The 26392-nt window shown below is 35.6% G+C and overlaps 1 protein-coding gene across 3 annotated transcripts in view; it reads left to right on the forward strand.

The window, feature by feature from the left end:
* Nucleotides 1–26392, forward strand: part of FCHSD2 (FCH and double SH3 domains 2) — a 332094-nt gene that overhangs the window by 286659 nt on the left and 19043 nt on the right. For all 3 annotated transcript variants that reach the window (XM_073216029.1, XM_073216028.1, XM_073216030.1), the window contains exon 13: nt 9037–9198. In XM_073216029.1, the coding sequence (XP_073072130.1) occupies nt 9037–9198 (162 nt within the window). The remainder of the gene's footprint in view (nt 1–9036; nt 9199–26392) is intronic.

Below are 26392 nucleotides of genomic sequence, written 5' to 3' on the forward strand. Positions count from 1 at the left end.
TTTATATTTTTTGGATGTTAACCCCTTCTCAGATCTGTCATTTACAAATATGTTCTCCCATACTGTAGGATGCCTTTTTGTTCTGTTGATGGTGTCCTTTTCTGTACAGAAGCTTTTTAGCTTGATGTTGTCCCATTTGTTCATTTTTGCTTTTGTTTCCCTTGCCCGAGGAGATATGTTCAGGAAAAAGTTGCTCATGTTTATAGTCGAGAGACTTTTGCCTGTATTTTCTTCTAAGAGTTTTATGGTTTCGTGGTTTACATTCAGGTCTTTGATCCATTTCGAGTTTACTTTTGTGTATGGAGTTAGATAGTAATCCAGTTTCATTCTCTTGCATGTAGCTGTCCAGTTTTGCCAACATGAGTTGTTGGAGAGGCTGTCATTTCCCCATTGTATATGCATGGTTCCTTTATCATATATTAATTGACCATATATGCCTGGGTTAATATCTGGGCTCTCTATTCTGTTCCACTGGTCTATGGGTCTGTTCTTTTGCCAGTACCAAATTGTCTTGATTACTGTGGCCTTATAGTAGAGCTTGAAGTTGGGGAGTGTAATCCCCTCATTCTCTTAAGATTTTAACTGTATTTTATTATCTGAATTGAATGTACATTTGAAAGCCAAAGTACATGATATCGAGTAAATTAATGAAACCAAAAAAATAAGTTATTATCTTTATAAATTTTGTGGATAGCATTTTCTCTTAAATTATCCTCTCAAGGTTCTGTTGTACAAGAATTCAAAATGACTATGTCATTTTTTTACTTCAATGACTCAAAAATGGTAATACCTATGCCATAATGCTATAAGAGAAGTCTAAAATTTTCAGTTGCATTAAATGTGAGCCCTCATTACTACAAAGCTAATGAAGTGCTAAAGGTGAGCCTGCTATAAAATAAAACTTCCAATCACATTATATGCAAATTTACATTACCTCAGGGCCTGTTGTTGTGAATTCACTGTACTCTTATGTTAGCAGACCTCTTGACTAATCACTTTCTTCTATTTTTATTGTGAAATTTCCAAACATACAGAAAACATAAAGAGTAAAAATATATTTCCCTGCATGCTAAACTCAATTATTAGTTCTTTTGCAAAATTGGCTTTATGTGGTTAGTCCATAAAATGGAAGTTAAGTCTAAAGGCTTGATTAGAATCAGTATTTTATGTAAAAAATGCTTTATAGATGCCAAGTTTTTCATCACAGTATGTTTTTATCAAGTTGTCTCACTGTTAATGATGCTAAGAGTGGACACTTAAATAAGGTGGAATTTACCCAAATTTTCCGCTTTTAAAGTTCCCTTTTTTTTTCCCATTGTATTTAACATACTAGTTACCTCCCCATGGGTACTTTTTTCTCTCTTTCCTAAGATCATTATGTTGTGATAGAATTTTAAAATCAACTCTATCAAGGTATAATATACATACAATAAAATGTAACAGTAATCATTTCAAGTGAACAGTTTGATGAGCTTTGACAAATGCATACCCCTAAATATCTACCACCACAATTAAGATATAAAATATTTCTATTACCCTAAAAGCTTCTCTTGTGACTGGGCAATAACTGATGTGCTTTCTGTCATCTAGGTTAGTTCAACTTCAACAACATGGATTAGATCACTTGATAGTGCCCTGCACATCACATGCAAAAATCACCTCACACATTTTTATCCAGCCTTTTTGTTTTTATCTTAATCCCAGTTTGATGAGTTACTATGTATTCAATCACTAATCTTTTCTTTGCAGTGTCTAGCCTGCTGTTAAGGCCATCCTGTGAATTTTTATGTCGAATATATTTTCAGCTCTATAACCTCTGTTTGGTTCTTTATACCTTCCAATTCACTCCTATTCATCTTAATGTTTTTCTTTAAATCCTGAAGTATATTTACAATAGAGACTTAAGAGTCCTGTTGACTCATTCCATCATATGATTTCTGTCTCTCTTCTATGAATAATTATTTCCTTTAGTCATGGCTCATGTTTTTTTCTATTCAAATACCTATTAATTTTTTACTGAGAAATTGAATGTTTTGTTATTAAGTGTCTGGATTTTGCTTTCTTCTCTTAAAGATTGTTGAGTTTTGTTTTGGCAGCCCCATCAGTTGCAGATCAGTTTGATCCTTTTGAGGCTTGTTTTTAGGCTTTGTTTGGGTTGGTTTAGAGTAGCCTTTACAGTAGGCTATTTTATTCCTGTTACTAATGCATTTCCTTTCTGTAGTTTCTTCTGACATGTGTGTCCAACCAGGTCTGTCAATTCTGGCTGGACAGAACCCAACATATTTCAGCCCTGCTCAATAAGCTCTGGGTATTTTTCAGTTCACAGCTCCACAGTAGGTGTTCTTTCCCTAGTAGTTATTCTTTGCTTCTCCTCCTGAAGTCCCACCTGATATATTCTCAATTTAACATGGATTTTTATTCATTTTGTGTATTTTCAATTATAGTTGCCCTTTTTAATAAGCCCCATAGCATGTAAATTTGGCCAGTGGGAGTCCATTTAATCTGATTTCCACATCCTTTTCAGTTTTTCCATTAGTCTTTGAAAACTTTCCTACTTTACAACAAAAGTATCATAGGTTACTTTGTATTTTCCCTGCCCAGACTGAGAATTAGCCATTTCTCCAAGGAGCTCTGATTTCTTTAAATAGAAAATAGGACTTAGACACCAAGGTCTAGGATATGAAGGTGCTTATTGTTGTGAGTGTCATTTATTTCTTGACCATTTTTTTGTTGCTATAACTGGGAATCTATCTTTTTAAATCATGAGTCCATATACTGATACTTTAAATTAAAATTTTAAATTAGGAAGATTTTATCAAACTTTTTAAATTTTTATATTTATATATTATATTGAAAATGTTGGTTCTAATATTATTTTATTTGCTTTATGTTACAGTATATATCAAATAGCTTTAAAATTACATTACAAATATTGTTAATAGTAAACTATTGAATGAAATGTAAGATGTTTTTGCAGTTCTCTTTGAATATAGAATATATCTCTACAAAAGTTTCTGCTTTTGGTAATAAGAGACTAACTTATGTCAGGCTAACCTTCTTTTAGATTATAATTAATCTAATAAAATACTTTGAATTCCTGTTTGATAGAACAGACCAAAACCTTGTAAAAACTGCAGAGAAATCAACCCTTGAAAAAGTGGAGGTGTACTTGGTGACATTTACCCTATATAGCTCTTTGAGGGGCTGTGTAACTAAAATTCAAGCAGAGATCTTCAGTCTTACTGGCTCGAGGATGGATGTCAGGGAGCCCTCAAATTCACATAAAAATAACCATCCAAATGCTTGGCCAAACCTGAATATGCTTGTGGAGCAGATACTCCAAGGAGCTTGTCAGGAAATAGTATCTGGAAGGTGAAAAATACTAAGCAGGATAACCTCAAGGGAGCAACACTAATCATTAGGAAAGTGGAGTGATTTTATTAAAATCAGGCAAATAGACCTTAGGACAAGAAATATTAAGAGGGGTAATTCATAATCATTAAAAATTCAGTTCATCAGAAGATATAACAATCCTAGATGTGTTATGTAACTAATAATAGAGCTACAAAATACATGAAGCAAAAACTGACAGAACTGAAAGAAATAGAAAAATCTGTAATTGTAGTTAGAGGTTTCAACATTCCTTCCAATAACTGATAGAACAAGATGCTAGAAAACCTGTAAGAATATAGAAGAATTGAACACTATCAATCAACTTTTACTTAACTGGCATTTATAGAACACCACCCCACAAGAGTAGAATATATATATTCTTTTAAACTACACATGGAATACTCAGCTGGACCATATACTGGACCATAAATCAGTGTCAGTAAATTTAAAAGAATTGATACCATGCAGCATATGTTGTCTCACCCATCAGAATTAAATTAAAAATCAGTATCAGAAAGATACCTGGAATATCCCCAGGTATTTGAAAATTAAAGTATTTAAACACAATAATCTGTTGCTACCTTTTAAAAAAAAGTTATGGCGAAAACAACAGTGATTTATTATCTCTCACCATCCTGGGTATTGGCTGTCCATTTCTGTTGCAGATTTTTTTCTAAGGTTACTGAAAGAGCCACATTCATCTAGAACATCTGCTTAGAGGGCTGGGCCTTTTTTCCATATGGTCTTTCATCCTCAGATTTGTTAAAGGTGGGCTTCTTTATATAGTGGAGGCACATTCCAAGAAATCAAGTCCTAATAGCAGTTATCAGACCTCTGCTTGTATCATATTTGCATATGTCCCATTGGCCCAAGCACAGACTAGCCCAGAATCAATGTGGAAGGGGGGGACTACATAGATACCAGGAGGCATGATTCACTGGGCATAACAACTTACCACAATCGATTTGACCTTGGGCAAATCACTTTTCTCATCTGTAAAAAGGGTTTTTAATATTCATTCCCAGAATTGTTATATAGATAAAATGAAGTAGTATATAGTTCCTAATACATGTGATAGGAATTATTTGGAGTATTTTTTTTTTAAATACCAAAAGAAGTTTAGAGTAGCAAATAATTATCATCCACCATTATTCATTTCCTACTATATGTAAGACACTATCTAAAGTAATGGGGTTAGAGTAGACACAGTCGTTATCCTTAGAGAAATTATCTTTTGAAGGTAAATTAATTAAGCCCAAATTAGATTTACAGACTTTATAATGTCAGAAAGTTTCATAAACTCAACTATGGCTTGACATTGGATATGCTTATGTTAAATTTTATATTAAAATCTGTTAACTGACATTTGATTTATGTCTTCTAAAAGACATGGCTTTCAGAACATCATTTTGAGAAGTTCTGTCTTTTTACAAGCTCTAAAAATGATTTGGTCAAGTAGTATCTGGATGCAGTCAAGTTACAGAGAGCTGTGCTCAGCAAAATTTTGATCAATTAAGCAAATCATTAAAATTCATTTGAAAACGCTGGAAAATTCTGTTTTTAAGCAATTGTTAAAATGTAAACTATTGAAACTGAAGGAAAGATAGCAATGTTTATTCTGGAGCTTTCTAAAAATCTAAATTTGCAAATACCATATTCATCAGCTGTTCAGTAAAGTACTGACAAAAATAATCTTATGAATCAAAACTAAATTATTTAGTATTGAGAAAAAAGAACATACTGATATCTTACCCCACCCCGTTTTCTTTGTTTCAGCTGTTAAATGATTTATATTTATGATTTCCAAGAAAAGGTTTGTTGGTTCACTTTTTTTTTTTAACACTTCATAGCCTATTGTTTAAAATGAATACTATAATGGTGCTGAGACAACTAGATACCCACATGCGAAAAGAATGAAACTGCACCCCTACCTTTTACCATATATAAATACCTAAACACCAAACAGCTAAAGATGTAAAACTCTTACAAGAAACCATAGGGGTAAATCTTTGTGACCTTGGATTAATTTCTTAGATATGATACCAAAAGCCCAAGCAACAAAAGAAAAAATGATAAATTGGACTTCATCAAAATTAAACACTTTCTACTAAAGATATTTGGGTCTGTTAGTAAACATGTTCTTTGCTACATTAAAAAAAATCATACTATGAGAAAGTATATGTCTCTAGAAATTATGAAATGGTGTATTCATGAATTTACTAATCTCTACAAGATACTAATATATGACAGATCACAATTGCTTACTTCCTGATTTTCACTGGAAATTAAGGTTGCTAAAAGTTAAAAATTATAATTCATATAAATGAATAAGACTACTAAAAATAGTAAGGATAGGAAACCCTCTGCAAACAAAATATGCTAGGAAAATGAGATGTATTTGTAGTAAGAGAAGGCTTGAGATATATGAAAAATATGTTTTTGTTAAAGTGATTTTGTCCTAGTGTTAAGAGTATTTAAGGGTTGTTTCAAAATAAAAAAGTGGAAAAGAAAGAACAAAAAAATAAATGGGAATAGGAAGTCAGAGGGAGTGAGAAAGAGACAGGGAGAGAAAGAAATCTTGTATGGTCAGGCTGGTTCTAATTAGACAGACTTATTCTAAGCATTTTAATGAAGCTTTAATATCAATAGTGTGCTTATATTAAACTTAATTTGATTTTCTTTCTGAGTTAAAAGGAGAAATTTTCTTGGATTATTGTAAAATATTTTTCTTCCTTGTTAAGTAATTTACCTAAAAGGCAAAGATTCCATGTTCAGCAAAATAGTTTTCATGCTTCATGTTGTCTTTATCATAAGGTTGTTGTATACTTAGAAAAACTGAGTCTTCTCAATATTAAAAGAGCTAAGATATTTTTATATAGCTATGTAACTTTCTGTATTTGCCTTTAAAAGCTTTTATTGTCACTTTGGTTAACTATGTAACTATTGTTTCACTGTAATCTGTGATCCTAGTTAATCAAGTGTTCAAACCTTTGACATTTTTTACAAACTTCCCAAAATCAAATTCTAAATTAAGTCTTTTGACCTATAACCAACTTTGAGACTTGCCAGAGGGCGTCTGGAAAATCTTAAGAGAATTCATTCTCTCACCTTATAAAAAGAGAGATTAAAGTATTTAGGTTTATTTAATGTTAAGTTAAATGGAAAGCATTGTCAAATAAAAAATGATACCAAATCTTCTTTAGGTTAAAAAAAATTAAACACTTTCTTGCTTCAAAAGGCACCATCAAGAAAGCAAAAGGCAATCCACATGATGGGAAAAAATATTTATGAATCATGTATCTGATAAAAGGCTTTTATCTAGAGTATATAAAGAATCTTATAATAAAAAGACAGAGGCAAAATAAAAAGACAGCTCAACTTAAAAATAGGCAAAGGATCTGAATAGACATTTCCCTGAAGAAGGTACATAAATGATCAATAGACACAGGAAAAGATGTTTGACATCATTAGCCATCAAGGAAATATGAATCAAAACCACAGTGACATACCACATCACACCCACTAGGATGACTAGAATCAAAAAGGCAGATATTAACGAATGTTTGCCAAGATGTGGAGAAATGGTAACCCTCATATGCTGCTGAGGCAATTGTCGAATGAGGCAGCTGCTTGGAAAACAGTCTGGCATTTCCCCAAATGGTTGAACATAGCCTTACTTTATGACCAGGCAATTCCAGTCATAGAAATATACCCAAGAGAAATGAAAACGTATGTCCACATAAAACCTTTTTCACTAATGTTTATAGCAACATTACTCAACCTGCAAATTTGAAACAAGGCAAATGTCTATCAGCTGAAAAATGGATAAAATATAGTATATCCAAGCAATAGAATGTTATTTGGTCATAAAAAGGAGTGAAATATTGATAAATGTTATAATATAGATGAACCTTGAAAACATTATGCTAAGTGAAAGAAGCTAGTAACAAAAGACCATGTATGTATGGTCCTATTTATATTAAATACTCAGAATACACAAATCTATATATACAGAGAGAAAGTAAATTAGTGGTTGCCAGAGCTACAGGGTATAAGGGATGGGGAACAATAGCTAAAGGATATGGGATTTCTTTTGGAGGTGATTAAAATGTTCTAAAATTGACTGTAGTAATTGTTTCACATATCTGTGAATATAATACATCATTGAATTATACATTTTAAATGGATTAATTTTATGGTATGCGAACTTTATCTCAACAAAAATGTTATCAAAAAAAATATTAGAAGAATAAGCAGGTTTTTGCAAGGCTATTTACCAAATGGTGTGCCTCTAAGCCAAAAAATCTAATTACTTCATATAAAGATCTATATGATATCCAAAACCACTAAATTGTATACTTTAAAATGATTAAGGTGGTAAATTTTGTGTAATGTGAATTGTATCTCAATTCTAAAACTTTTATATGCTTACAAATGTTAGGAATACAAAATAAATTTGACAATGATTGCTCAGTGAAACAAGTCAGAGCTCAGATATTTTTTGATACCAACTTCCCCAGAAGACCCTCCAGAGTGTGATCAAAATTCTGTACCAGAAGGGCTCAGTGAGCACATTTGTTGGTCCAAGAGTCCCACAGAAGGCCATCCAGGAAGGGTCCTCAAAATTATCTCAGTGGGACCTTCAAATGTTGAAGTAAGAGACTAATATGTAGAACAATTAAGCTAATTTACTACTTGGTAAGCAAAAGAGAATGATACTTATAAAAAACAGACTCTGAACAAAACAGAACTGATATATAGGGTTTTGAGAAGTGTGGATTTCAAGGATTGGCAGATTTTCAAAATTGGCAGTGTTTTACAAATAGGCTCACTTTCAGCTCTAGTGCATAGAGATTCGTGGACTGTGGGGAGCAGGACTGGAGGCTTGACTGTGGATGATTTCTGGAGCAAGGCTATGGTGGGTTGGTTGTCTTGCAGAAGCATGGCTGACTTCAGAGGCTTGGTTATTGAAGCATAGCAGTTACTGTTTGTTTGGGACAGGTTTAAACTAGTTCTGTGGTTCCTTGCTTGTGGGTTGAAACAAGAGCCAAACAACAGGCACTCTTTCCCTTTCTTGAGTTTGGAGAATAGGAACTTTTTATTCTCAATCTCTACTATTTCTGACAGCTACATCATAATTTAAAATCTTTATTCAGTACTTCAGACAAGAGTTATGGAAGTTTATAAGCAAGGGAGTGACATGATGAGATCATTTGCAGACTTGTAAAAGATACAGAGGACAGGGAAGATTCCAGAAGATGGGTTCAAAATTTTTTGAAAATGACAGATTTTGGGATGTTCTGAGGAATAGAATTATTGAGAGGAAAAGGAAGCAGACTTTATGGCTTATAAACATCTTCCTAATCATATCTTCCTATTCATAAGTTATATTTGATGTATCATCAAAATGCAGCTGTGCCATTTGCCATCATCCGCAGGCCCTGATTCCTGTTCTTAGGTTCCTTCCCTCTCTATATCCCTCCTTCTCTCTCCCCTCCTTCTCTGCAAATAAAATACTAACATCTATGCCCAGGAAGAATTGCTAGTGAATATCAAGATTGTTGTAATTAATAAGTCAGCAATAATGTTGATTTGAGGGGAAAAAAATGCCTCGATTTCTGACCATTTTCTTGGTTTTCTTAGATAATTAAGTTGAAAGCTGAAGCCCGGCTGGAGCTGCTAAAGCAGATTGGTGTTTCTGTGGACACATGGCTGAAGAGTGCAATGAACCAAGTAATGGAGGAACTGGAAAATGAGCGATGGGCCCGCCTTCCTGCAGTGACCAATAATGGCACTGTGCACTCGGTATGGTTTCTCTTTTGGATATGATAGGCATTTTCATTGAAGAATGCTATTCTTTGACTATGTAGCCAAACCTTATAATAGCCGAATTTAAAAGAAAAAAATAATAGTTTTGCTAGTATTTTAGGTTTTTTTCTTTAGCCTATCACTAGTTGAATTAAACTTAGTGCAGGAAAGAAAGAGAGAAGGAAAACATGCTTTTCAAAAAAATGTGCTGTGAAAGATATATTATCACTACTGGGTGGTTTATCAGTGCATATTTACCAAACTCATCCCTTTCATGAAGTAGATATGCTTCTTGTCTAAAAGTAGTATGATAAAAATTTTAACATAGTGTTTCTGAGGTTCTCAGAGGTCTTCTCTAGTGTAAATGAAAATAAACAAACAGAGGATTGTAAACAGTCTTAAAGAGGGAAAGGAACACTCTTAGTCTGTGGTGTAGCCTGTTTGCCTCACAAGAGCATTCACACTCTGTTGTCAGTATGTTGCATTGGAGAGATGGTGCAGGTATGATTTTACAAACAAGGCCAGAACTCAGGCTGACCTTTTCTTACTTGAAGTCCACTCTGGTGTCACCCTGTTCAACCTTAGTTTGTCATGTTGGAGATCTGAGTACCAGAAAAGTTCAGTGATTTGCCTGATAGTATGTAGGTGGCTATACCTAGCTAGTTAGACTAAAGTAAATCTTACTGCTACCTCCCCATCCAGATCTCTCTCTCTCATCCTGTTTTTTTCCTTATGGCATTTATTACAGACAATGCTTGTCTTCTTTGTTTTCTTTTGTTTACTGTCTGTCTTTCTCTCTTGAATATAACTTCCATGTTTGCCTGGTTCATTGATCTGCACACCACCAAGAGCCTAGTGCATAGTATATACTCAGTAAATATATGTTGAAGAAAGAAGTGGGTAAATGAATGGACAGATCGATGGAACAGTGGCAAGCTAAAAGCTAAAACTCTAATCTCCCAACTTGCCACTATATGGTAGTACCTCTTCAGTGCTTATGCCCTTCAGATAAAAGGCATCATTGCTAGAGAAACTGGGCAAAGTTTAAGAACATTCCTGGAAGTTTTGTCAGTTTTTTCACAAAGCATTCTGATTTTCTAATGAGAATACACTTGTATATTTAAAAAATATTGTGTGGGGGTGTGTATTTTAAGGAAGAACAATCTATTGAAGGTTTATTTTTGTTTCACTATTAATAGTCATTCAGCTAGGGAAAATAAGCACACATCACCCACTTAACTTTGGGGTTAGAAGAGCTTACACTATTTACAACACAACAGAGTTGGTCCATGTCATGGAATATCTGTTCCTATAGCATCTTTTAAAGGTCACAATTCCCATCTACATCAGGCTATTCTGTTGTACATAACTTAATCATGAAAGCAAATCTGGGGGATTCTGGAAAAAAGATGGCAATGTAAGAAGCAGGGCAGAAACCTCCCAAAATCACATAAAACATGAAAATACAGTGAATATAACTAATCCTGAAAATGACCTAAAGACTTTAGAACAGACTGACTACATCTGGGAAGAAGAGAATACCCCACAGAAAAGGGTAAAGTGGCAAAACCACAATCCAGGGGGGACACAAACCCTCCCCTCACCCTAGCCCGCAGGTGGGAGGAAGAGGAGCAGTGGGGAGGGAGTAGAGGCACAGGACTGCTGAACACCTGGCGCTAGAGATCTGCTCCAGGAACACAAACCCACATTACATAGTGCATGGGGCTGGAAAGCAAAGATGGGCAGAACACTCAGAGAGACTGAGATTCCAGCCACTTGTGGAGAACAAATACACACCTCCGGCCCCCCTGAGACAAAAGAAAACTAGGCAGTTTGAAGGATTTCCCAGCAGCAAGAGGACCAAGATTACACACAGCTCTTGGCTCAGGAGAAAGGGCAGGTGGACAACACATTCCCAACCAGCTCACCCCAGCAAGTCAGGAGCTTCAGATGCTCCATCTCCCGGGCTGGCAATGCAGCCCCAAGGTTCCCTCCTGTGCACAGCCTGCCACTCCTTCCTCCTGGCAGGCACCAATCCTGCTCACCTGCTGCCCCCACCATCACAGCAGGCTAGCCAGAGGGTGGTTGTACCCACAGCAGCTCCAGAGGCACAGCACTGAGGCTCCTCCCTGCACACATGGACCACTTGACCTGGCAGTAAAGGCAGGCATTACACCTGGGAAGGAAGGAAACCCTCCCAGCTGAGCTCTTTCTTCACAGCAGGCACCAGTCCTGCTCGCCTGTGGCCCCTGCCATTGCAGCAGGCCAAAGTGAGGGCAGCTGTGCCCATGGTAGCTCCAGAGGCACAACCCCACATATTCTCCTGGCTTGCGCAATCAGCTGACAGCCCACACAGCCCACCTGAAAACAGATCACTACAAGTAGGCAGAAAGATGCCACACCTACTGTATGCAAATACCTGGGGCTCCCATACAGGTAATCGAGCTGCTGGGTACTAGATGGCACCTCCTACACAAAGCTATTATTTCATAGGAAACACTAAAAAAAAATAAAGGGGCAGAGGAATTTGGTCCAAACAAAACTACAAAAAAATAAATCACCAGAATGAGGGCTTAGTGAAACTGAAATCACCAATCTTCTTCATAAAGATTTCAAAATAAAAGTCATAAACATTTTCACAGATTTACACAAAAGTATTCAAGATCTCAGGAGGGACTTCAATAAAGAGATAGAAATACTGAAAAAAAGCCGCTCAGCTAAAGAATACAGTATCTGAAATGAAACATACACTGGAGGGATTTAAAAGTAGATTAGATGATGTAGAGGAGACAGTAAATGAAATAGAAATTAGAGAGCAGGAAGATAACATGATATTGTACATAAAAAACCCTAAAGAATCCACTCCAAAAACGACTAGAACAAATATCGGAATTCAGCAAAGTTGCAGGATACAAAATTAACACACAGAAATCTGTTGCTTTCCTATGCATTAACGATGAACTAGCAGAAAGAGACATCACGAAAATAATTCCATTCACAATTGCATCAAAAAGAATAAAATACCTAGAAAGAAACCTAACCAAGGAAGTGAAAGACCTATACCCTGAAAACTACAAGACACTCTTAAGAGAAATTACAGAGGACACTAACAAATAGAAATTCATCCCATGCTCTTGGCTAGGAAGAATTAATATTGTTAAAATGGCCATCCTGCCTAAGGCAATCTACAGATTCAATGCAATCCATCAAAATACCAACAGCATTCTTTAACAAACTGGAACAAATAGTTCTAAAATTCATATGGAACCACAAAAGACCCCAAATAGCCAAAGCACTCCTGAGAAGGAAGAATGAAGCAGGGGGGATCTTGCTTCCCAACTTCAAGCTCTACTGCAAAGCCACAGTAATCAAGACAATTTGGTACTAGCACAAGAACAGACCCATAGACCAGTGGAACAGACTAGAGAGCCCAGATATTAACCCAAGTATATATGGTCAATTAATATATGATAAAGGAGCCATGGATATACAATGGGGAAATGACAGCCTCTTCAACAATGGATGTTGGCAAAACTGGAAAGCAATGTGCAAGAGAATGAAACTGGATTGTTGTCTAACTCCATACACAAAAGTAAACTTAAAATGGATCAAAGACCTGAATGTAAGTTATGAAACCATAAAACTCTTAGAAGAAAACATAGGCAAAATACTCCTGAATATAAACATGAGCAATTTCTTCATGAACATATCTCCACTGGCAAGGGAAACAAAAGCAAAAATGAACAAATGGGACTATATCAAACTAAAAAGTCTCTGTACAGTAAAGGATACTATCAGTAGAACAAAAAGGCATCCTACAGTATGGGAGGGTATATTCATAAATGACATATCCGATAAGGGGTTGACATCCAAAATATATAAGGAGCTCATGCACCTCAACAAACAAAAAGCAAATAATCCAATTAAAAAATGGGCAGAGGGTCTGAACACTTTTCCAAAGAAGAAATTCAGATGGCCAGCAGGCACATGAAAAGATGCCCCACATCACTAATCTTCAGAGAAATGCAAATTAAAACCACAATGAGATATCACCTCATACCAGTTAGGATGGCCAACATCCAAAAGACTAGGAACAACAAATGCTGGTGAGGATGCGGAGAAAGGGGAACCCTCCTACACTGCTGGTGGGAATGTAAACTAGTTCAACCATGGTGGAAAACAATATGGAGGTTCCTCAAAAAACTTAAAATAGAAATACCATTTGACCCAGGAATTCCACTCCTAGGAATTTACCCAAAGAAAGCAAGCTCTCAGATTCAGAAGGACACATGCAACCTTATGTTTATTGCCGCACTTATTTACAATAGCCAAGATATGGAAGCAACTTACATGTCCATCAGTAGATGAATGGATAAAGAAGAGGTAGTACATATACACAATGGAATACTATTCAGCCATAAGAAAGAAACAAATCCTACTATTTGCAACAACATGGATGGAGCTAGACAATATTATGCTCAGTGAAATAAGTCAGGCAGAGAAAGACAAATACCAAATGATTTCCCTCATTTATGGAGTATAACAACAAAGCAAAACTGAAGGAATAAAATAGCAGCAGACTCACAAATTCCACAAAGGGACTAGCAGTTATCAAAGGAGGGAGTGAGGGAGGGAGAAGGGGATTGAGGAGTATCATGATTAGTGCATATGGTGTGTGTGAGGTCACAGAGAAGACATTGTAGCACAGAGAAGACAAATAGGGACGCTGTGGCATCTTACTACACTGATGGACAGTGACTGCAATAGGGTATGGAGGGGACTTGAGAATAAGGGTGAACATAGAAACCACATTGATTTTCTTGTGAAACCTTCATAAGATTGCATATCAATTATAACTTAGTAAAAAATAAATAAATAAAATAGAAACAGTAAAAAAAACAAATACCCACAGCATCCTTCAATGAGCTAGAACAAATAGTTGTAAAATTCATATGGAACCACAAAAGACCCCAGATAGCCAAAACAATCCTGAAAAATAAGAATAAAGCTGGGGGGATTACACTCCCCATTTCAAGCTCTACTACAAAGCCACAGTTAATCAAGACAGTTTGGTACTAGCACAAGAACAGACCCATAGATCAGTGGATCAAAATAGAGGGCCCAGATATAAACCCACACATATATTGTCACTTAATATATGATAAAAGAGCCATGGATATACAATGGGGAAATGACAGCCTCTTCAACAACTGGTGTTGGCAAAACTGGACAGCTACATGCAAGAGAATGAAACTGGTTATTGTCTATCCCCATACACAAAAGTAAACTCAAAATGGATCAAAGACCTGAATGTAAGTCATGAAACCATAAAACTCTTAGAAGAAAACATAGGCAAAAATCTCTTGAATATAAACATGTGCAACTTTTTCCTGAACACATCTCCTCAGGCAAGAAAACAAAAGCAAAAATGAACAAGTGGGACTACATCAAACTAAAAAGCTTCTGTACAGCAAAGGATACCATCAGCAGAACAAAAAGGCATCCTACAATATGGGAGAACATATTTGTAAATGACTTATCCAATAAGGGTTTAACATACAAAATATATAAATAATTCATATATCTCAACACCCAAAAAACAAATAACCCAATTAAAAATGGGCAGAGGATATGAACAGCCCTTCCCCAACGAAGAAATTCAGATGGCAGCAGGCACATAAAAAGATATTCCACATCGCTAATCATCAGAGAAATGTAAATTAAAACCACAATGAGATACCACCTCACACCAATTAGGATGGCTAACACCCAAATGACAAGAAACAACAAATGCTGGCAAAGATGCAGAGAAAGGGGAACCATCCTACACTGCTGGTGGGAATGTAAATTGGTTCAGCTTTTGTGGAAAGCAGTATGGAGGTTCCTCAAAAAACTAAAAATAGAAATACCATTTGACCCAGAAATTCCACTCCTAGGAATTTACCCAAAGAAAACAAGATCTCATATTCAAAAAGACATATGCACCCTTATGTTTATTGCAGCACTATTCAGAATAGCCAAGATATGAAAGCAACCTAAGTGTCCATCAGTAGATGAAATGGATAAAGAAGAGGGGGTACATATACACAGTGGAATATTATTCAGCCATAAATAGAAAAATCCTCCCATTTGCAACAACATGGATGGTTCTAGAGGGCATTATGCTCAGTGAAATAAGCCAGGTGGAGAAAGACAAGTAACAAATGACTTCACTCATTTGTGGAGTATAAAAACAAAGCGAAACTGCAAGACAAAATAGCAGCGGACTCACAGACACCAAGAAGGGACTAGTGTTTATTACCAAAGGGAGCAGCTGAGTAGGATGAGTAGGGAGGAAGGAGGGGATTAAGGGGCACTACAATTCTCAGTGACAGTATAGGTAGGTCACAGGGAAGACAGTAGAGCACAGAGAAGACAAGTAATGACTCTATAGAATCTTACTGCACTGATAGTGACTGCAAAGAGGGGTAAGGACTTGATTGTATGGGTGACTGTTGAACCACTGTTTTGTTTATGTGAAACCATCATAAGATTGTATATCAATGATATTTTAATAAAGCCTTCATCATAACACTCTTGGCAACCAATCAAACCTATTATTTTCTTGGACTAGCACCTTTTCTAACTAAATCAACTAGGCAGGCACTTACTGTCTGACTGCCTACTTCCTGAGAAAATCAGAGATGAAAAAGAGCTTACTTTCTCTCCAAAGAGCATACATACTAGTAGAACAGTCAGACCTTTATAGATCTTAATGATATACATGATGGTCTATGACTGGGCTACTATGTCGCAAATTTGGAATTGCTTACTCCTAACTCATCAATGCATCTTTGAGAAAGTTACTTCTCTCTAGGTTTCAGAGATAAAGTTAGATTGAATGCTTCTAAGATCCCCTGCTATTCCAAAATCTTATAATTTTGTGAAATACAATCAGAAATGCTCGATACAAATGGGAAAGATGTTCGCCCATAAAGGGATGTCATTTGAGATAGTCTTTAAAGAAATTTAACAGGAGATAAAGAAGGGCTTCATAGTGTAAAAGAAGGAAATGAAGATGTGTCTAATATAGTGTGGCAATGAGTAGTACTAAATAAGTGCTGAATAAATTGGTTAGTTTTGAGAACTGTCCAAAGACATCAGCTCCTCTAGAGACAAATCATATCCTCTGTGAAGGGAGCACTTGGCTCCCTTCCACTCTTTCCTTCCCTCTAGTCAGCCTTATGGAGCCCATGTCTTCCTGCTTTCAGCTGAAGGATGTATTTTCTGGAAGCTCTACTAATAATACAGTAGTCCTCCCTTATCCATGGTTTCATTTTCCATGGTTTCAGTTCCTGAGGTCAACAACAGTCAGGAAGCAGATGATCCTCCTGACATACCAGAAGGTCAGTAGTAGACAAACAGTTCATTGCAATGCCTACATCCTCCTCACTCATTCACACATTTTATCATCTCACATCATCACAAGAAGGGTGAGTATAGTACAATAAGATGTTTTGAGAAAGATCACATCCTCCTAACTTGTATTACAGTATATTGTTATTTTTCTATTTTATTGTTAATGTCTTACTGTGCTTAATTTATAAATAAAACTTTATCATAGATATGTTTATATAGGAAAAAAACAGTATACATAGGGTTTGGTACTAACTGGTTTCAGGTATCCACTTGGAGTCTTAGAACATCTCCTATGGATAAAGAGGGACTATTTATAAATAAGGGAGAGTTATAAACACAAAGCTTAATGAAGTCCCAATATTTACTCAGCCTGCTTTTCAGTGATATCACTGAAATAATTTAGAGGGAATTGTAGTTCTTCAAACTGACAGCTAGCTGGCTAGGAGTATAAAGCAAAAGTGCACCGTCGGGGACCAAATTATTTCTTTCATTATACATGCCAACAAAAGCATTAGGGTATGAAGTTTAGAATTCCCTTCCATCGGATAGCATGGTTAATACTACTCTAAGACATTACAGTGTACAGTGTCTTAAGGGAGATAAATGTTTTAAAAGTATGCAGTCTGTTTACTTTATAGAATAAGAAAGGAACTGTATTTACTTGGGTATTAACTCTTTGCCTTCTATAGTATGCTGTCATACAGAATTTAGGATTGGGAAGAAAAAGAGAAAAAGAATTACAGAAAACAGCAACATTTTTTAAACGGGAGAGCAATCTACTGATATAGTTAATTAACGGATGGTTCACCAGAGCCTATACACAACTACCTATGATTGGATTGCTGCCAACAACCCAGTCAGCCTTTTTGTCATTCATCCTTCCCTTCACTTGTCTTCCTCTCTTCTCTTACTCAAAAACCCATACTCAGTTTGCTACCTAATTTTGAAATTATGTTAATTTTAGAATAGAAAGCTATATAACTAGATTATGAAAAAATTAAAAAGCACAATGAAAAAGAAAATGACCAACAACTCCATCCTTATAATATGATGCTAGCAACTTTATATAATTCCTTCTTCTTTCTACTATTCTTTTTTAAAATATATTTATCATAATAAAGTAAATTATGTGTATTTTTTCATCTAACATTCCATCTTTCTGGATGGTCTTCATTCTTTTCATGTCTGTATGGTTTTCCATCAGGAAAGTATACTATAATTCACTGAACTATTCTCCTATAGGTTCAATATTTAGATTGCCTCCAGATTTTCTATATAATACTCTAACAAACATTTATGTACATACTTCATTTTTTCATCCTGGGGACTTTTTCTGTAATATAGACTCTTAGAAGTAGAATTAATGGGTCAGAGATCTATAGTTCTTTGAGATTCATTAAATTTTGTTCTTTTATTCTTCCTCCCTACCCCAGATTCTCAAACTATAGCTGACAGTGTTCACACTACTTCCTTGTCTTCATCCATTTCCCCCAACTACTATACAAAGGCATCCTGACGTCTACTGTGTTGTACATTCTAAGGGTATGAACATTTTGCAGAATTGCATATAAATTCTGACCCTACTCATGAAGACTGTGCTAATGTGTTTGAAAGGCAAGGAAATTAAATATTTTAAATCTTCAGGATGGTAGTTTGCCTCAAAAATGCTTAATAGTCCTTACAGTACAGTGGGCTTTGTTTTTGAAATATAGTCTGTTTGTTGGCTTAAGCTAATTCCAAAGAAAAGAAACAATGGATTTTTGTTATGAAATAAATATAAAGTGTAGAAAATAACTACACCTGCAAAAATGTTCACTCATTTTCATATTTACATCCTTTCCAATGGGCAGTGGTCTTTTTATTGGACCAAACTCCATACTTAAAGAGCCTACATATTTTTAGTGAAACTAACATTTCAAATTACCAGTAGGATCAGTTTAATTCAATTCAGAAAGCATGTTATTCAATTCAGAGAGTATTGAGACTTCACTGCTCATGAGAATCTTGCTGGATACGGGAATATAATATAATTGAGTTTCTATCCACAGATTGAGAGAACTAGTTTCACTGACAGCTAAGACCAAAAGATGGGCATTTAAAAGATGTAGAGAATTTCACTTTGAAGAAAAGTATTTCCACCTGTATTATGTTCTTAGACTCTCTGCACAGCCATAATAATGAGTAAAGTGCCAGACACAGATCCTTACACATAATACTGGTTCAAAAATACCCTCAAAATGACAAGTGCTGGGCATAGGAGCCACAGGGCATAAATCTGCAAAGAAGTAAAAAGCTAACCTTTTCAAACAATATGGCTTCTCTCTCACTTACCAACTCTACATCTCCCTGTATGGCCCTGGAAGATGACTGGTTAGCCAGAGACAGGTAAGATTCCTCAAGGGAGGAACAACCTAAGACAGGCACAGTCGCAGGGGGGCCACCAGGTGAGAAATTGGGATCAACAGTGGTGAGGCTTAGAACCTCACCCCCCCTGTTTTGAGAGAAATCTTCTGCATCTGTGGATGTTTTAATGCCCTTGTCTAGCTTGGATTAACACATAGTCTACAGGCACACACCTGATCATCTACAATTGCTCTCTTACAACACTAAACTATGTTTTCTACCTTTATCTTGCATCTACCTACCACTTCAGCATTTTATTAAAAATAAAAATAATAATAATAATAAAGGGAGAAATGTGGGATCCACATATAAATCAAGTATAAAAATCAAACAAATATTCATATTTGACCTGATTGTTTATAATTCATAATGCGTGATCAAAACCGAAAGTTTCTGTGATGAATGCCCTTGTACTGTTCGCCATGTAAGAACTTATTCACTATGTAAGAATTCGTTCACCATGTAAGAACTTGTTCGTTATGCTTCAGAAGATTGGAGACTGACGAGAATTAGGCTTGAGGTGGATTAATGATTGTGCATTGAGCATTGACCCCCCTATACAGAATTTTATTGTTGTTAACAACCATTTGATCAATAAATATGAGAGATGCCCTCTCAAAAAAAAAAAAAATACTCTCAAAATAAGCAGTTTACCCCAGTTCTACCAACTAAGCTTAAAGTACTACTAAAAGGAAGGAGTTTGTGTTGATAAAGCATTTATTCTGTACCAGGTACTATGTCAGGCACATTCGTACATTACTTCAGTTAATGACCACAGCAATCCTTAATGTATTAACTAATGAGGAGAAAGACTTAGAGGAATTCAATATCTTGCCAAATGGCACACAGGTAATAAGTGGAAAGAGCTGGTATTTGAACCCAGATAATGTCCGCCTCTGAAGCCTTCCTCTTTACCATACTTCCTTACTCTGTGGATGACCTTTTATTCCTCGAATCTTTATCACGATTCATTTCAACTTCTGTGCTTGCCTTTTTGAATCATCATTGAATGTCCTATTTTCAAAGCAATTCATGGTCTTGCATCTTCCAAGTACTAACTGTATGGCCAGTTGTCATTAAAACTCCCAAGCTTTACTGATATTTTTTAAGTTTTGCTAAGCTGTAATTGATATACAAGAAGCCATACATGTTTAAAGTATACAATTTGACACATTCTGACATATGTATACACCAGTGAAACGTCTACCACAATTAAGATAATGAACATATCCATCACCCCAGGATCAATATACAAAAATCAGTTTTTTTTATAGTTTGTTAATGTGAATTGCATTGATGGTTTTTTAAATATTCAACCAACTTTGCATTTGTGATTAAATTCTACTTGGATCATGTTTTATTATCCTTTTTATATATCAACTGGAATTGATTTGTTAAAATTTTGATGAGCATTTTTGTGTCTCTCTTCTTGGTAGATACTAGGCTTTAGTTTTCTTGTAATGTTGTTGTCTGGTTTTGTATGATTCTTGTTTCATAGAATGATTTGAAAAGTATCCCCTCCTCTACAGTTTTCTGAAAGCTTATGTAGAATTGTGTAGAATTTTTTCTTCCTCAAATGTTTTGTAGAATTCACAAGAGCTGTTATCTGGGTCTGGATTTTCTTTGTGGGAGTTTTTAAGCAATAAACTCAATTTTTTTAGTAGATGTAGGGTTATTCCGTTTATTCCTTTTGAGTGGACTTTGATCATTTGTCTCTTTCAAAGAAGTATCTGTCCCATCTAAATGGCCAACTTTATGGCACAAGGTTATTCACAATATTCCTTTATTATTCATTATCTAGAGAATCTGTAGTAGCATCACTCCTCTCATTCCTTATAATAGTTATTTGCATCTCCTCTTTTTTTCCTAATCATTCTGCTAGAGGTTTGTCAATTCGATGGCTCTTCTTAAAGAACCAGCTTTTGATTTCACTGGTTTTTTCTCTTCTGTTTTTCTGTTTTCTGTATTATTGATTTCTGCTCTGGTTTTTATTATTTGCTTTCATCTGGTTTATTTGGACTTAATTTGCTCTTTCCTAATTTCTTAGGGTAGAAGCTGAGATCAGTGATTTGAGATGTTCCTACTTTTCCAGTGCATAGGTATTTGGCACTAAACATTTCCCTTTAAGTGTTGCTTAGGCTCTGTTGCACAAATTCTGATACATTGTGTTATCATTTGCATTCAATTCAAAATATTTTCTAATTTGCCTTTTGATTTCTTATTTGATTCATGGGTTATTTAGAAGTGTTACTGAGTTTCCAGATTTGGGAGGATTTTACAAATTCCTGTTACTGATTTCTGATTTTTTCAATTGTGGTCAGATAACATACTTGATCCTTTTAAATTCATTGAGACTTGTTTTGTGTCCCAGTGTATGGTATATCTTGGTAAATGTCACACATGTACTAAAAAGAATGTATATTCTGCTGTTGTTAAGTGTTATGTTCTCTAAGTGTCAATTAAGTAAAGTTTTCTTATAATGTTTGTCTTCTACTTCCTTACTGATTTTCTGAGTTCTGCCCCTGATGCCCTGTGCCTTACTAGATTTCTCACTCTGCTAAGATGGATCAGGTAATACTTCCAGACCTGTGTGAGTGCTGAGGATTAATCCTTCTAATCCTTTGCATGGTTCTCTCCCTGGCTTCAGATAGTTCTTCATGTATATGTGCTGATCACTGCTCAGCTGAAGACTTGATGGGGACCCCCTGCAGATTTCCAGAGTTTTCTCTCTGCATCTCTCTCCTCTTCATTACCCTATGAACTCTAGTCACTTAGGCCTTCCTGAATTCCCAGTCCCACATACTCAATTCAGGTAGACCACCATTTTCTGCATGAGTTACCTAATTCTTTGTCTCAGCCTGGAAACTTTTTTAGACAGTACCTTGGGGAACTTGTTTCCCATCCCCAGAAGATCCCTGTCCTTCATTGCATGATGTCCAATGTCTTGAAAAGTGTTCTTTCATATATGTTGAACAGTTTCTTAGTTGTTTCTAGTCCCTGACACTCCATCTTGCCTGGAAGTAGAAATCCATTTTGCTGATATTTTCAACATCATCTCTTAGAATCTACTTGTGTTGTGTTTGAATGATAATCACTATGATCACTTCTGTCCAGATGGAATTCAGAGATTTTGCTAGTCAATTATAAGGAGCAGTCTTCCTCTGTATTAAATATATCCCAGCCTTTATCTAGATTCTCCTTGCCTCATAAAAATAACAAAAGGAGTGATGTATTAAATACCTCCTATGTACCTAGCATATATTAGGGGTTTAAATATTTTACCACCCTTAATCTTTATGATAATGGAGAATTGTCTTCATTTTGGAGATAGGTAATTGAAGTTGAAAAGTTAAATAATATTCCCAAGGTCACACAACAAATAAATGGCATAGACAGCATTCAAGCCCAAGCATGTTGTTCCCAAGGACCCACTGCTTTCTAGGTCATTACAGTACCATAAAGCCTATGAAGCCCTTCAGAAGTTATTTTGCTGAGTACAGGAAGATGGCTACTAAACCAACTCAAAAAGATTCTTCTTATCTGCTCTTGCAACAGGAGTAAGCATTTTACAACATCTAAGAAAGGAAAAATACTAATGCAGCTAGAAAGAACATTTTGGTGTTCTGTCAGGCAAAGGAAGGAAAAGAGGACAACAAGAGAGCAATTTTTAAGAAACAGAGGAAGAATGTGATTTCAGAAAAGAAAACATTTTAACAATTAAGAGGGTGAAAGAGGAAAAAGGAAGAAATTATTCTCTGATGACATGCTTTGGGAAACTGCTAGAGTAGTGCAAAAGCATGTGGCAGTGACCCCTCTGCTGTCGCTGCAACCTTTCATTCCATTCCATGAGAATCAAAAAGTGAACTCAAAGGGGAAAGAAAGGAATGTTTATTATCAAACAGCATTGCCAAGATTAAATGTTTTTGGATTGATTCCCAGTGCCAAAGCACAGTACATACTAACATTCCTTATATATTTTTGGAAACTTGTTCTACCCACATTGGCTTTAACTTTAATTTTGGCTATGAAGATACATGGGTATTTTGTTTTCTATAATGTCCACAGTTTTTTTTTAATGTCTATAACCTTTACCAGAATATGAAAACAGTGTCTTATAAGTATATATAAATATGTTGAAGTAACTTTTATCGTAATTTCTGGCATGTGATCCTCATCTTATGACACAATGCCCTGTTGGAAATGGATTCACAAGCCTAAGATGATTTGAAAGGTCAAGAGCTGAATCTATTTTGTCACCTACCTGACTAACCATAGATGAATTATTTGTAAGATGAAGCACATGATTACCTCATTCAGCTGTGGAAAATTTTCATAGTAGTTACAGATGAGATTATTACAGGGGTTTTGAAATGGAGGCAATAAATATAACAGGAAATACATACTATTTATTCTTATAGAAACAACCCCCCCAAACCCAGCCTCCGCAAATCTATAGAATTTTTTTTAGGGAAATAGCAGTTAGAGTAGCAGTTTTAAAATGTTAGTGATAATTACTCAAGAGAAGTTACTTTCATTCATTTAAAAGTGGAACTTGTCACAATAGAAATACCATTTGACTCAGGAATTCCACTCCTAGGAATTTGCCCTAAGAATGCAGCAGCCCAGTTTGAAAAAGACATATGTACCCCTATGTTTATCACAGCACTATTCACAATAGCCAAGAAATGGAAGCAACCTAAGTGTCCATCAGTAGATGAATGGATAAAGAAGATGTGGTACATATACACAATGGAATATTATTCAGCCATAAGAAGAAAACAGATCCTACCATTTGCAACAACATGGATGGAGCTAGAGGGTATTATGCTCAGTGAAATAAGCCAGGTGGAGAAAGGCAAGTATCACATGATTTCACTCATCTGTGGAGTATAAGAGCAAAGAAAAAAATTGAAGGAGCAAAACAGCAGAAGACTCACAGAACCCAAGAATGGACTAACAGTTACCAAAGGGAAAGGGACTGGGGAGGATGGGTGGGAAGGGAGGGATAACTGGTAGGGGGGAGAAAGGGGGCATTACGATTAGCATGTATAATGGGGGGGGGCACAGGGAGGGCTATACAACGCAGAGAAGACAAATAGTGATTCTACAACATGTTATTACGCTGATGGACAGTGACTGTAATGCGGTATGTGGGGGGAAGTTGGTGAAGGGGGGAGTCTAGTAAACAATGTTCCTCATGTAATTGTAGATTAATGATACCAAAATGAAATAAAAATAAAAATAAATTTTAAAAAAAAGTAGAACTTGACCATATTGTTGGCCTCTACTTTTCAACTCTACTGAATCCCAAAAATCTCTGACCTTCTCCAGTAACCTCTTTCCCACCTGTATAAAGTGAGCTCCCACAAAGCAGACACAGTATCCTACATTGCATTTCTAAGAGCCTAGCCTAGGGTATATACCAATATATACAAGTTATTTGATATTTTAATCAATTGTTCTAGGGTGAGGCCCACTCATTATATCCTTAATATGTAAACATTGGTGCCTTTTGTATGTTTGAACATGGGAAAAAGTAGCCAATTAAGTTCTTAAATATAGCTAGAAACACAGAACCTTTGAGCCTGTTTTGTTTCTTCTTTATTGGGTTTTTTGTTTAAAAAGTAAAGCCTGCTTATTTTAATACTTCAGATAGTACCAAGGTATAAAAAGTAAAGCCTGCTTATTTTAATACTTCAGAAAACAAGACCGTCATCTCTATTCTCCAGTCATAATTCTTCCTCTGCCTTCCCATATCAGATATTTATGTTCATATAAATATTATTTGTACTTCAGTATCATGGACAGTACTGTAGGTAGATATATCATTTTATACTCAATTGAATCGAGTACTGTACTAAAAGTGAAAAACAGAATGATTGTATGGGTACAGAAGGACTGTAAGTGTATCCGTTGTTACCACTCATGGTCACATGGCTCCCTGGGAGCTGCACCTCTCTGCCACTGCCCAGCCTCTTGTGGGAGAGTACTGTACTGCATATCTCTATCCTGGGAAAAGATCAAAATTCAAAATTTGAAGGATGGTTTCTACTGAACCCTTATCACTTTCACACCATTTTAAAGTCAAAAAATCATTAAATCAAACCATTGTATGTCAGGGACTGTCTGTACAGTATTCAATAAATTACATGAGCTCTTCAGCGCTTCATTATAAAATAGGCCTTTATGTTAGATGATTTTGTCCATCTATAGGCTAATATAAATATTCTGAACACGTTTAAGGTAAGCTAGGCTAAACTGTGTTGTTCAGTAGATTAATGATATTTTCAACTTAAATTGGGTTTATCAGGATGTAACCCTATCATAATTCAAGGAAGGCCTGTAGTCCTACATTCTGGTGCTTTTATTTCTCCATAGTGAATTCACAAAAGTGAAATTGCCAGATCAGGTGGTGTGTTTAGTTTTTAATTCCAGTAGGTGGATTTTTTTTTAATATACTCTATATACAATATTATAGTGTTTTAGATATACAACTTAGTGATTCATCAATTATATGCATTATTAAATTCTCACCATAACTCTAGTTACTGTCAACATGCAGAGGTCTTACAATATTATGATCTATGCTATACTTCCATCCCTGTGACTTAATTATTTCATAATTTGAAATTTGTACCTCTTTATCCCCTTCACCTATTTCACCATCCTCCCTCCTATCCCCACCATGGTAACCAACCATCCATTCTCTGTGTTTATGAGTCTATTTCTGTTTTGTCTGTTGGTTTTGTTTTTCAGATTCCAAATATAAATAAAACCATATGGTATTCAGCTTTTTCTGACTTATTTCACTTAGCATAATACGTGCTAGGTCTGTCCATGTTGTCAGAAATGGCAATATGGTAAAAAAATATGGCAAAAAAAAGAAATTTCTTTTTTATGGCTGAATAACATTCCATTGTGAATATGTACCACATCTTCTTTATTTCTTCATCTGTGTTGATGGACACTTTGATTGCTTCCATTACTTGGGTATTGTAAATAATGTGGCAATAAACAGAGAGGTACATATACCTTTTTGAATTACTGATTTCATTTTTTTTCAGGTAGATTCCCAGAGGTGGAATTGCTGGGTTGTATGGTATTTCTGTTTTTAGTTTTTGGAGGAACCTCCATACTTGCACAGCAGTTTTACCAATTTGCATTCCCACCAACAGTGTAAGAGGGTTCCTATTTCTATGCATCCTCACTATTTGTTGTTCCTTGTCTTTTGGATATTGGCCATCCTAACTGGTGTGAGGTAGTATCTCATTGTGTTTTTACTTTGCATTTCCCTGATGATTAGTGATGTGGAGCATCTTTTCATGTGCCTATTGGTCATTTGTATTTCTTCCTTGGAGAATTGTCTGTTCATATCCTCCACCCATTTTTT

The sequence above is a fragment of the Manis javanica genome, chromosome 11 (assembly GCF_040802235.1).
Source record: "Manis javanica isolate MJ-LG chromosome 11, MJ_LKY, whole genome shotgun sequence".
Taxonomy (NCBI): domain Eukaryota; kingdom Metazoa; phylum Chordata; class Mammalia; order Pholidota; family Manidae; genus Manis; species Manis javanica.